General features: G+C 36.6%; 2 protein-coding genes across 3 annotated transcripts; one reads left to right on the forward strand and one right to left on the reverse strand.

Annotated features, from left to right (window-relative positions):
• The first annotated feature begins 7,266 nt into the window (after positions 1–7,266).
• On the forward strand, positions 7,267–11,141 carry LOC107814257 (protein SINE1-like). Of its 2 annotated transcripts, none has more exons than XM_016639637.2 (3): positions 7,267–7,584; positions 7,914–9,207; positions 10,398–11,141. In XM_016639637.2, exons 2-3 carry the CDS (start codon positions 7,921–7,923, stop codon positions 10,878–10,880), a joined length of 1,770 nt encoding a protein of 589 aa, XP_016495123.1. In that variant the 5' UTR covers positions 7,267–7,584; positions 7,914–7,920; the 3' UTR covers positions 10,881–11,141. The 2 variants fall into 2 exon arrangements, with proteins under 2 accessions (XP_016495123.1, XP_016495124.1); XM_016639638.2 differs by having other exon boundaries at positions 10,473–11,141.
• Positions 11,142–11,147: 6 nt separating this feature from the next.
• On the reverse strand, positions 11,148–12,827 carry LOC107814258 (protein NDH-DEPENDENT CYCLIC ELECTRON FLOW 5). Its single transcript, XM_016639639.2, has 3 exons — positions 12,223–12,827; positions 11,692–12,150; positions 11,148–11,618 (listed from the first exon to the last, which is right to left on the reverse strand). The coding sequence occupies exons 1-3, from the start codon at positions 12,727–12,729 to the stop codon at positions 11,424–11,426; spliced, it is 1,161 nt and encodes a 386-aa protein (XP_016495125.1). The 5' UTR covers positions 12,730–12,827; the 3' UTR covers positions 11,148–11,423.
• Positions 12,828–12,959: the final 132 nt, after the last annotated feature.

Consider the following 12,959-nt stretch of genomic DNA (forward strand, 5'->3'; position numbering starts at 1 on the left):
ATTTATCATAGAGAGATTGTTCTCCTATATGGTATGCATGTGTCTATTATCTCAGATCGAGGCACTTAGTTTAAATCACATTTTTGGAGAGCTGTGCGGCGTAATTTGGGAACATAGGTTGAGTTGAGTACATATTTCATTCCCAAATGGATGGTCAGTTCGAGCATACTATCCAGATCTTGGAGGACATGTTTCGAGTGTATGTCATTGATTTCAAGGGCCAGTGGGATAGGTTTCTACTGCTTGCAGAGTTTGCCTACAACAACAGCTACCAGACGAGCATCCAGATGGCTCTATATGAGGCCTTATATGGGAGGCGATGTCATTCATCGATTGGTTGGTTTGAACCTGGAAGGCTAGGTTGTTGGGCACTGGTCTAGTTCGTGATGCTTTGGAGAAAGTGAAATTGATTCAGGAGCGGCTTCATACAGCAAAGTCCAGGTAAAAGAGTTATGCTAATAGGAAGGCTTGTGATGTGACATTCATGGTGGGTGAGAGGGTTCTACTCAGAGTTTCGCCCATAAAGGGAATGATGAGGTTCGGGAAGAAGGGAAAGTTTAGCCCTCGGTAAATTGGTCTTTTTGAGGTTCTAAAGAGAGTTGATGAGGTGGCCTATAGACTTGCTTTGCCACCCAGCTTATCGGGAGTTCATCCGGTGTTCCGTGTTTCCATGCTCTGAAAGTACTATGAGGATCCGTCATATGTGTTATATTTCAGCTCGGTGCAGTTGGATAAGGATTTAACTTATGTTGAGGAGCCGATAGCCATTTTTTAAAACTATGTTCGAAAGTTGAGCTCGAAGCACATTGCATTGGTGAAGGTTCAATGGAGAGGTCAACCGATCGAGAAGGTGACTTGGGAGATTGAGCATGATATACGGAGCCGATATCCTCATCTTTTGGACACTTCAGGTATGTCTTTATACACGTTCGAGGACGACCATTTATTTAAGAGGGGAAGAATAACGACCCAACCAATCATTTTGTGTATTTGCACATCGTTCCCTTATTTGATGCTTTCTGTATGTGTATTTGTCATTATCTGACTTGCGGAGATGGTTGGTTCAGGTTCGGAGAGGTTTTGGATTGATTTGGAACACCTAGTTTCACTTTTTGGAAGCTTAAGTTGGAAGAGTTGACCAAGGTTTGACTTTTGTGTAAGTAGTCTCGGATTCGTGTTTTGTTGGTTCCAATAGATTCATATGGTAATTTTGGACTTGGACGTATGCTCCGATTTGAATTTGGAGGTTCGTAGGTTGATTTGACTTTTTTGCCGAAAGTTGGCACTTTAAAGATTTAGAAATTTCCTAAGTTTAATCGTGGGTTGACTTTGTGGATATTGGATTCGAATTTTAGTTTCAGGACTTGGAATAGGTCTGTTTTGTCATTTAGAATTTGTGTGCAAAGTTTGGTCTCATTTCGAGTTGGTTTGATGGGAATCGGACGCTTGGTTGTGATTTTAGAAGTTCTCGAGGTTCATTGTTATTTTGATGCGCTTTGGTGTTTAATTCATGGTTTCAGACGTTATTTGTGTATTTTGAGCTTGCGAGCTAATCCATATGAGTCTTCTAGATCTGTAGAGCCACGGGAGCTCGGGTGAGTTTCGAATGTGTTTCGGATCATTTTCGGGTTGAGGTCCAGTTTTGCTGGTGCTATAGGTCTCGCAAATGTGAGAACCAGTTAATATTTGTGAGGTCCTAGTCGTAATTGTGGTAATAGGCAAGGGTCCTAGGCATAGGCAGATCGCATTTCCGATCACTTGGTTGTATTTGCGACATTAACTGGCAGCGTGGGACTTTGCATTTGTGAAGTCTAGGATCGCATTTGCGACATCGTTTGAGGCATGCCTAGTCCGTATTTACGAGCCAGTGGTCACAATTACGATGGTTACATTTGCAGTCCCGACATCTGCAGTTGGGTCTTTAGATGGAAATTCGGGACTTAGACTTATTATTTCATATTTTGAGATTGGGAACTTAGTTTGAGGCGATTTTTACCCATTTGGATTTGGTAAGTGTTTTTTACTCGAATTTGATTATTTTTCCTTGATTTCATCTTTGATTTAGCATTTAATTGATGAATCTATGAGTGAAAACAGGGGGTTTTGGCAAATATATTTCTAAAAATAAAATTTGGAGATTTGAGACTCGATTTGGACTTGATTTTGAAATCTAATCACGTATTTGGGATTGTGGGGTTATGGATAGTCGGTATCTATTATTTGACTCGATTTTTGACCATAAAGATCTAGGGTTGACTTTTGTTGACTTTTTAAAAATGGGGTAAAGATTACAGCTTTAATAATTAAAATTGATTCATTTGCAATGTTTGATGTTATCGAGTCGTTTATGGCTAGATTTGAGCCGGGCGGAGGTGATTTCTAAGGGAAAGACTATTTTTGAGGGTTGAATTAGGACTATTTGAGATAAGTATCTTGCTTAACTTTGTGTGGGAGAATAACCCCTGGGATTAGACTTTAATTGCTTGATTGTGGTGAAATTGATGCAACGCATATGTGAGGTGACGAGTACATATACGGGCAGAATGTATGAAATGACCGGACCTAACCTGAGGTTGCTTTTATTGCATAGTTTTGAATATGAGATCTCTGTGATACATGTGTTCGTCTTGGATGGCTACTTGAGTTATTTTCCATGCTAGAGATCATGTTTTAGTATTATTATTTCCTAAATTAGCCAAGTTGGGCATTTGTGGAGTTGTTACTAAATTGAGTTAGCTGTATTCATGTTTATATATTGAACACACATTTGTATTCCCTATTGTTATGTCCTTGTGCTTTTTGTGGTCCATTCATGATTTTATGTCTTGATGACAACTATGTGCATGTTGTATTGTTGTGATTATGGTACATGTGGGCGTGTTGGGGCAGATTGTTGGGTGTTGGCACGAGGTTTCTTTTGTGCGATTGTGATTGACGTTGTTGTTGTTGCGATGGGAGTATTATTAAACCAGAGCGACAATGTGGGATATTTTTATTTTGTCAGGCAGGAGTGATAAGGCGGGATATTGTTAAACATGAGATGTTTCACCCTATTTTGCACATGTCAAAATAAAATACAACTAGTGATTCCTCTGAAGTTGATAAAAGAGTCGCCACCTAATATTTAAGGTATAATAGGATACCTATAAGTCTATGAAAATCATTATCCTAATGTTCTACAAACCAGTGAGATTTGGGTACGGATTCTAGTTATTCTAAGGGGAAGGTGTTAGACATCCGTTAAAATCTACCTAAGGTAGCTCCTTAAACTTAGGCTAGGTTCGAGGGAGGAAATATCTATATCCTAGTTTATTGGTAATTAAAACTGCCAAGTGAGATTTTAAAAAAAAAAAAGCAAGAGACACATTTAAAACTTATTTGAAACTCAAAAAAAAAAAAAAAATTTATTTGAAACTCGTCCTTGTTTGAAAAAAATGGTATAGTTACTTTTGAAATAACAATGTTTGTTCTGAAATCTTCTTATTTATGTTTTGCAAAAATAACACGAATATACGTTCATATTATATGACAATGAGTGTACTTCGTCTGTTTATTGAAAGTTGTTTCTGGCGAAAAGACTCCGTATATTTCCAAATGGGTATTTGGTTTTCTAAAACAACATGGTTTTCTTCATTTGGTTGTGATGAAGCACTGAGGGATTTAAAATAAAAGGAAAAACTAAGATTAATTGTGGACCGTTGATGGCTTTAATCAACGGTCGAGATTCCTCATGTTAGCTATGTGAGTGTTTGGAAAGGGGTGATGTGGCGTGCAGTGATTGGCTTAACAGAAGTGGCACAGATTTCCAATTGTGCTTTGGGCCAAAATTAGATAGATAGGAATTGAAAATATAGCCACATGAATTAAAATTAAACAATTGCAATTGTAGCCTATTTAAGTTTTTGACCCCTTTTATAATTAAATTGAATAAACTTAATTAGTCCCAACGAAATGTAATAAAATATAATTATCAAATATATTATTAGTTAATTAGTGTAATTAATAATTGTAATACTTCGTCTATTAAATTATAAAAACTAATTTTGATTAATCAAAGTAATAAAGGTAATATAATTATTAAGACTAAATTAATAATTGGTCATAAAATTATGAAAGTTGGTTTAATTAATTAAAATAATAGAATTAGTATAATTTATAAATATTTAAGATGAAATTACTATTGATTACAGAATTAATATTATTAACTATTATTATACTTATTATATCATTTATATTTTGAGAAAATAGGTATTATTAATTTTAAAAATACTCCACTGAATTTAGTGTTGATTAATAAGTGTAAGAAACTCATTTTTAAAAAGGAGGGTCAAAATTGATTGTCAACAGGAGCGACAAGGCGGGAAATTGTTACTTTGTTAGGCGGGAGCGACAAGGCGGTATATTGTTATTGTGAAGTTTCGAAGTGTACAATATTGTTGAAATACATAAGCAGTAGGAATAAAGTAAAGATGGTGACTCTGAGGACTGCATACCTCGAGTAGGTTCATTATATAATTTGGAACTTGTTGGTATATTCGGACGGGGTTTTGGAGGCTCTGGGTGTGCTTCGGATGGAATCCATAACCATTCTAGACTTGGTTGATTGTTGAACCATTGTTGAGTCTGGTGCAATCGCACCTGCGCACTTTGGGCCGCAGGTGTGGCACCGCAGAAGCGGCCTTCGAGCTGCAAAAGCGAGAGTTGGGCTGGCAAGTTGTGACCGCAGGTGCGATCGTTTCTCCGCAGAAGCGGTCGCGTAGGTGCAAAAGTTGCATCGCAGATGCAGATGTGAGTGGGCTTAGGAAGGACCGCATGTGCGGTTAACACTCTGCAGAAGCGGGCTCATCATTATGTGATAGGCTTACCTAGTTTTAGAGATTAGGTGCCATCACGACCCCTGCGGTGGGAGTTTGGGTCGTGACGCATGTTGTGTTGTAAGAATGTAAGGTGATGATATTCTAGGGCCCTCTATCATTTATTTCTTATTTCGGTTATCATGTAGTTATTCGTTTCTCTATTTCATTATTTTTTTTTTATTACTCGTACACGTTTATAGTGGGTGTCTTGTCATAACCTCATCACTACTTCGTCGAGGTTTGGCTCGATACTTACTGAGTACATGATATTGGTTGTACTCATACTACACTTCTGCACTTTTTGTGCAGATTTCGGTGTTGGTCCCAGCAGCGTTCAGAGGTGATTGCTCGGACCTTCTTCTTCTAGGAGACTTAAGGTAGCGCTGCTTGGCGATCGCAGACCCTGGAGTCCCCTTCATATCTTTTCTGTTGTTAATCTTGTATCAGACAACTTTGTATTTCATTTCAGACTTTATATATAGTATTCTAGTAGCTCATGTACTCATGACACTAGTTTCTGGGGATAGTCTTAGACAACGTTGGTTGTACACTTATTATTCTTTTATGCTATTTCACATTTTTATTATTATAAATGCTTCTTTTATTATTAAACTGCTTTGGGTATTGTACTAATGTTAGCTTGTCTTGCAAGCAAATATTAGGCGCCATCACAATCCCATGGTCGGAATTTTGGATCGTGACATATATGTAATCAAATCTAAAAAATAGGTTCCTACAATAAGTAAATTTATAAGTACGCAATATGATGTTACAGTATTAATTAAGAATGCTTTTTTTAACGAAAACCAAAAGGGTCAGCACTCAGCAAATTGCTGTAATTTATCCTTCTTGATATTATAAAGGTAAAAAAGAAGAAGAAGAAAGACTTTTAAAGTGTGGAGTGGTGGCCCCTTCCCTGCTATTGTCATTAGCCTTATTGTTTTGTTATCTGCCAAAGCATTTGGTCCGAAGAGGAGAAGACAAGATCTATTTCAATATTTCACTCCTTAAGGCGCGGGAAACAAAAGCACTTGAGCTCTCTATCATTACTTTTCAAGTCCTACTCCGAAAATACTACATTATCCTTTCTCAAAGTCTCCCCTTACATTTGGTTGTTGATATGACTCGATAAATACTTGGCTTCTTTTTGTATTTCCAGTATTCATTGTAACACTTATATATGAACTTTACAAGAAAGATACACTTTTTACAAATAATGAAGTAAAATTGTAACTCATTACAACCAAGTAAAATTGTAAAATTCTTTATGTATGTAAAACTTTAAGTGTATTTTCAAAATTTAATAACGTAACACTTATAAAGGAACTAAATCAAAGTTGAAAATATCAATCTAGCCCCTGCTTTCTTCACTAGAAACGATAGCTTGTCCTAGTTTTATACTATCTTCGTTTCAATTTATATGAACCTATTTCCTTTTTGGTTCGTTCCAAAAAGAATGACCATTTTCTAAATTTGGAAATAATTTTGCTTAAACTTAAAATTCTACCTTTAATAAGAAACTTTTATAATCACACAAATACTTTGGACCCCTTTTTGAATTGTTTAGAACCACAAATTCTAAAAGTCTTCATTTTTTCTTAAACTCTGTGCCCAGTCAAACAGGTTCACATAAATTATAACGGAGGGAGTAGGTCTTTAACACCCTTTCCTAAGACCTCCCACGTAGCCAAACGCTTAGCCTTGGACTTTTTAAGGCACAAAACATTTTCATTGTTGAATTTTTTGTACATTTCCTAAGAAGTTTTACTAAGTGCTTATGAGAACATCATTTCGGAATTTGATAATCTCATTCTAGAGCAACATAAAAGGACCTCGGCTCTAGTATTGAGTGAAATGTTTAAAATGTTGAAAATCGAAAACCACCATTCATTCTTATAGCTTGATTGACCAAGTTTTTTTTGGGCCAAAAATATTTTTTTTCAAAAATTGTGCTGTTTGGCTAAGCTTTTAGAAGAAAAAAAAATACATTTGAAGATAAGCGGAAACAGTTTTTGAGTAGCAGAAAAAAATAGTTTCTCTCCATAAGTACTTTTGTGAGAAGTATTTTTGAAAAAAATACACTTATAAACAATTTTTAAAAACTTGATCAAACACTAATTACTGCTCAAGAGTGATTTTCAAATACATTAGTCAAAATAAATTGTTTATCAGTACTTTTGAGAAAAATATTTTTCAAAATAAACTGATTTTAAAAGTTTGGCCAAACAGGCTATTATACCCCAATAATTATTGTGGAGGGGTAATTTCGTCAAAGCAACATTGATTGAAAAATGAAAACTCAAATACAGCTGGCGGGGTGAAGGGCAGCGGGGGAATTAAGGTAGAAAATTCAAAATTTAAGGGTACCCCTCAAAATATATTTGGATAGGTGAACTAATTCAGACAGCGCACCACCAAAAACGCGGAGCAAATCCAAATTAAGGCAATATATTTGAGTATAGTAGGAGTAGTAGTATTGCCTTAGTACTTTTTCTCTTTAATTGCAATTACAATTACAATGACTTAACGTGCGTATAATTCTCTGTTCACACTGGTCATTTCTTCGTCTATTATCACTGAGATGTATTCAAGATTTCTTTTTGATTTATTTCCCATTTCAAGAATTCCTTAGTGTTCCTGCTTTAGAAGAAAAGTTAGAGATTTTGATGTGCCACTTCTTGTTGCTGCAGTAAGAATCTGAAAGGACTCATCTTTGACTGAAGAGAAGGTATGCTTCTTTTTGGGTCACCCATTTGGCTATTTTGAGTTCTTGAATGAAGATTTGATTTTTATAAGCATCTGAAAGTCTCCCTTTAACTAAGAGCAAGATGACCCAAGTTTGTGTTTCTGTTTTATGTGTTTTGTTATAGAAAAGATTTAATTTTGTTATAGAAAAGATTTAATTTAGAAATCTTGGTATCAAATTGGGGCGCTTGTTTTTTTTTCTGCTTAGAAAATGATTTTATTGGGCTTTTAAGCAGAAGCTTTCAGTTCGTTCAAATCTATAAGATTTGGTGAATAATTTGTCTAAATATTAGCATGGTTTCTTGGATGCAGTTAAGAGATGGGGAGAAGTCTAAGCCCAATACTTAGAAGACAACTGGAGAATTTGGATAAGGATGCTGAGAGTAGAAAATGTGCAATGAAAGCATTGAAGTCATATGTGAAAGAGCTAGATTCCAAGGCAATCCCTCTCTTTCTTGCTCAGGTTTCTGAAACCAAAGAATCCAATGCTTCATCCGGTGAATACACAATTTCACTCTATGAGGTACTTGCCCGTGTGCATGGGCCGAAAATTGTTCCTCAAATTGATAACATCATGAGCACTATTATCAAGACCCTTACATCCAGTGCCGGTTCTTTTGCTCTTCACCAAGCTTGTTCAAAAGTTGTTCCAGCCATTGCGAGGTATGGTATGGACCCAACTACACCAGAGGAAAAGAAGAGATACATTATACACTCCCTCTCTAAGCCTCTTTCAGATTGTCTTCTCGGGAGTCAGGAGAGTTTATCTTCTGGAGCTGCTCTCTGCCTAAAGGCTCTTGTGGATTCTGATAATTGGCGTGTTGCTTCAAATGAGATGGTTCATGAGGTTTGTCAAAGAGTTGCCGGTGCTTTGGAGAAGCATACTCAAACCAATTCTCATATGGCTCTAGTCACTTCTTTAGCCAAACATAATAGCTTAATCATGGAAGCTTATGCAAGATTGTTGATACAGTCTGGATTACAAATTATAAATAGTAGCAGCGGCGAAGGAATTTCTCAAAAAAGATTGTCTGCTATTCATATGGTCAACTCTTTGATGAAGCATTTGGATCAAAGAAGCATACAATCTGATCTTAGAATGGTTATTGAGGATATGGAAAAATGTCAATCTGATAAGATGCTTTATGTTAGAGGGGCTGCATTTGAAGCATTACAGACTGCAAAGAAAATATGCTCAGAGAAGGGTCCAAAATTTGAGAGAGATGTGGATTCAATGACTGGATCCAACTTTGACAGTAGAGGGAACATTGTATGGAGTTCCGGTGACCAATCACCTTTAACTGCATCACCAGAATCACACACAGTTAACTCATTTGTTGACTATGAACCATTCATGGACTCCCCTCTTTCAATAAATCAGGGTAACGATAGAAGGAGTGTGAACCGAAAACTTTGGAGAAGGAGTGGAAATGGTGGTGTAGATGTGTCTCTAAAGGATGGCATCTTCTCAGAATTCACCCATGGAAATGGCGTCACACACTCTGAGGTTCATAACGATTTTGGAGATAACACTGCTGTGTTTGCTGGATTTTTGCCAGGATCTGCTCGAAATGGTTTTGTCAGAAGTGCTACTCCCAGTCCTCAGGTAAAAAATGTTATTGACTACTGTTCTTTGCATAGTTTATATAGTGTTTGAAGTTTAAATTGCTTTAGTTCTTTCTAAAGTCAAAGAGAAAATTTTAGTAAAAGTTTCCTGGAACAACAGACAGCAAACTAATCCGAGGGCTAATATTTCTAACCAGCAAATAATTTATGAAAATAGCGGGAAGTATTTTGGAGTTAAAAAGTACCTCGTGCATTTATAAAGTAGAGAAAATAACAATTCAGTTATTTGAGATGTAGAGCGCATTAAAGGAATAAACAGAATAGATGGGTTCCCTCTAGTGCATGTGCAACAAAACTAATTAAAGAGCAATCTTAGAAGTAAAATTTTTGATACATGATTTCTATGGTCTGTGCAAAGAACCGAATGGAGGTTGTAAAATATTCTAGAAGATGTCAACTGTTTTTGCTTTCTGTATTTTTTTTTCCCGAACAAGTGTGGCGTTTTCACTCGGGGAATAGTTCTGCATTAGTCATATGCTACATTTCTGATGGATAACTTTGGTTGGAAATTTATCAAGGATAGGGTTGCAACAATTATAATCTAATTTTTGTCAATATTCCACTAATAATATTATTTTATGAACTTTCATAATTCAAAATATTGAAATTCATTTAATAGGCCAAATTTAAACTGTGATGTGATGATTTTGTATCAAACAACTTGTCAACTGTACAATTTTTAACATTTTATCCCGTGAATATTAAAAAGATACACAATTCAAATTGAACTTCCCAACTCTTTGCTCAGTCAATTGTCTCACATAATATGAGCTGGAGGGAGTAGTAAGTTGAAACTTGGTATAGTTCTGACGGGAAATATAAAGCAACTGAAAAGAATAAATGACCAAGTTCATATTAGCTTTTAATACTTTGCTGTTCAATAGATGTTTCATGGTTTCTCTTATGTTGGATGTATGAAATATCAAAACTGCATCTATATGTCTTTGAAAGGAATAGTATAATGAAATTTTGAAAATCATAGTTCAAATGACAGTTTGTTTGACAAAATTAAATGATACTGTGCTTGTTCCAAAGAAGCATTGGATTTCTTTGAGCTTGCTATGAAATGCATTATTTGAAATTGAGCCCCTAGTTTGGTTTGTTATCGGTAAATATCAAGATATGAAGTTGAAGATAGCATGATATTACATTGCTTGTTTTGTACTTCAGAGGTCACGTTCTCATGTTAATGTCGAAAGTGTGAAGATCTTTGCGACGCCAAGAAAACTTATTCATCTCCTTCAGGATGCCAATGATGTGAACTCAGACTTTTCTGAGAGGAAAAGCAGAAGGTTTAGGAGCCCTTCCTTGTGCAGATGTGAACGCAGTCCAGCAAGGTCTGAAGAAAATGGCCTCTTCAATCGTAAAAGATGCGAGGATAGAGATGGGACAATATCTAATAATGATAAACAATGCCATCTAAACTCAGAATCAGTATCTTCAACAGATAATGCTCAAGCTGATGGAGATTTGCAAGTATCTTCAGACGACGTTGCCCGAAATGGAACAGAATTGCAAAGTGTAATTCACCATAAAGGCTATGCTTCTACTAGCATATTGATTTTTGGTATCTTAGTTGTACTTTTGGCAGCCTTCATACTTTTGTTGTGGATAGGGGATAAAGACCAAAGCTACAATCTGGTTCCCACCTAGATATGTAGTTGGTCTTTTGTAATACATTCCACTCTTAGACAGTGGGTGCTAGATAGGAGCTTCAGTATCTTAATTTTTTCATTGAGGATTAATGTACTTTGTTACAGAACTAGTATCCCATCATCCGAATTGATTATTCAGACGCTAATATGAAGGGCTTGTTTTTTGAGAAAGATATTGCCATTTCATCATGCATTGTCAAGAGGCATGATTCTTCAAATCTGTTTAATTTTCCATTTTTAAATAAATTTGATTTCTATAGCTTGCTGAGTAAATTGATGAATGAAATTATATCTGCAAGTTGTAGCCAAGTTAATGAGGAGGGAAAACATGGGCAACAGGAGAACAGAGCTCTCCTTCTAACAATCAAATGGTATTTCATAGGATTTGTGGCATTATATCCACATCAAGGTCAAACCAATTGTATCTGCTTGGTTTAGGTGGTTTGTCTTGTGATAGTGTTGTCTTCCATCTGTTGATTTTTTAATCACTAATGAGAGCTCCATTCTGTGTGAAAATAAGTTCATCTGCTGGATCAGAAATTCACATATTTGGGTTATGCAAACTTTGTTTACCTCTCCATTCACTCTGCGATTCTATGATTATTGGTTGAAGCAAAGCGGCTTGCCCAACACATATATATGAATATCTTCCATAACTTTCATGACTGGAGCCAGGACTCAGCATGTACACTTCTTTGAACCCGTCCCGTCCTACTACCACTGAGTTTCGTCTTCCCTGTTGATGAGTAATTATCAAATGTCAAGAATAAATTAGCAGCTATTGCTTAATGCCCATAAAGACACTTTACCCGATCAATGAGTGTGAAGTTCCTAGGTGCACTTTGATAAATTTTGCTCATTTCCTCAGTCAAATGCTTGTAGTTGTCAGTTTCTTCACCCTCCAACTCTTGTTCTGTTTCTCTTGCAATTGTCTCATTTGTACCCCAGCTGGAGAATATTCCCCCAATTGATTTAGGATCCCAAAGTCTTTTAGAAGCCTGATTCTTTCTCTTCCCAAAGCCAGGAGGAAGGATGCTGAAGTTAGCTAAAAATGGAGGCTTGTTGAAGAAATCTGACCCTTCCAATCCGACTGCATAACTGGCTTCTGGTGTGCTTACTGTAAGATGGCTAAGAACTGAACCCATCATTCGGAGGCGTGACTTACCTAAATTAAAGACTTTAATCTCTGAAGTTAAAACATCTTGTTGCAAAGTAACCATATACTTAGCTTCAATCTTTCCATCTGAACTTGTACAAATCAATTCCACCTGCAATTCCAACTCGGACGTGTAACCACAAATGAAAGAGAGAGCTAATCTAATAGTAGGATCCAAAGGTACCTGAATAGATTCTTGAGGATCTCCTTTAACTTGATGAAGAACCCAAGAACTTGGAGACCATGAAAGACCATGATCGTTGTCGCAAATGCAGGCTAGTGAAACTCCTCCTTCAATGACTGGTGAACCATTCTGTCCTTGTGAGACAGTGGTATGCAACAACTCCAATGTGCCTCCATGCCACATTTGAGCTTTGTATGATGTGATCAAACCACTTGGAAGCATCAAGTTAGCTATACTTCCGTTCTCCAACGCCATGCGGACAACACAGCTGTCATTAACTCCTGTGAAGGTAACTCCACGTCCACTGAACTCACTTTCCAAGTAGTCCGTGTCGATGGGTGGGTATGGGATGGAAGCTACCGCTGGAAATTGAATATTTCTTGTTAAGCTAGTGTACTGGAAGGGACTGCAGAGATGAGGAGGAAATATGGATTTTCTCACTGATCTAGAAATTGGAGAACCTGAGATTTTATTTGGAGAGAGGAGACAAGTGTTAATGGTAGCCATGCCAGAAGAAGAAAGAATTAGACGACTGAGTTTATCCTTGTTCCATGATATGATATTTCACAGTAACTTTTGGTTGGCTAAGGTTGAACATTTGAAAGAGTGTGTGGATTATGCTCCCTTTTTTATGTGTCTTTTGGACATGTCTTGATATGATATTTTGGGTGGTGGTCCTACCTTTTGCTCTTTCATTTTTCTCTTCTCAGGATAGGATTTATGGATGCAACTTGCGA

This window comes from Nicotiana tabacum, chromosome 4, assembly GCF_000715075.1.
Source record: "Nicotiana tabacum cultivar K326 chromosome 4, ASM71507v2, whole genome shotgun sequence".
Taxonomy (NCBI): Eukaryota; Viridiplantae; Streptophyta; class Magnoliopsida; order Solanales; family Solanaceae; genus Nicotiana; species Nicotiana tabacum.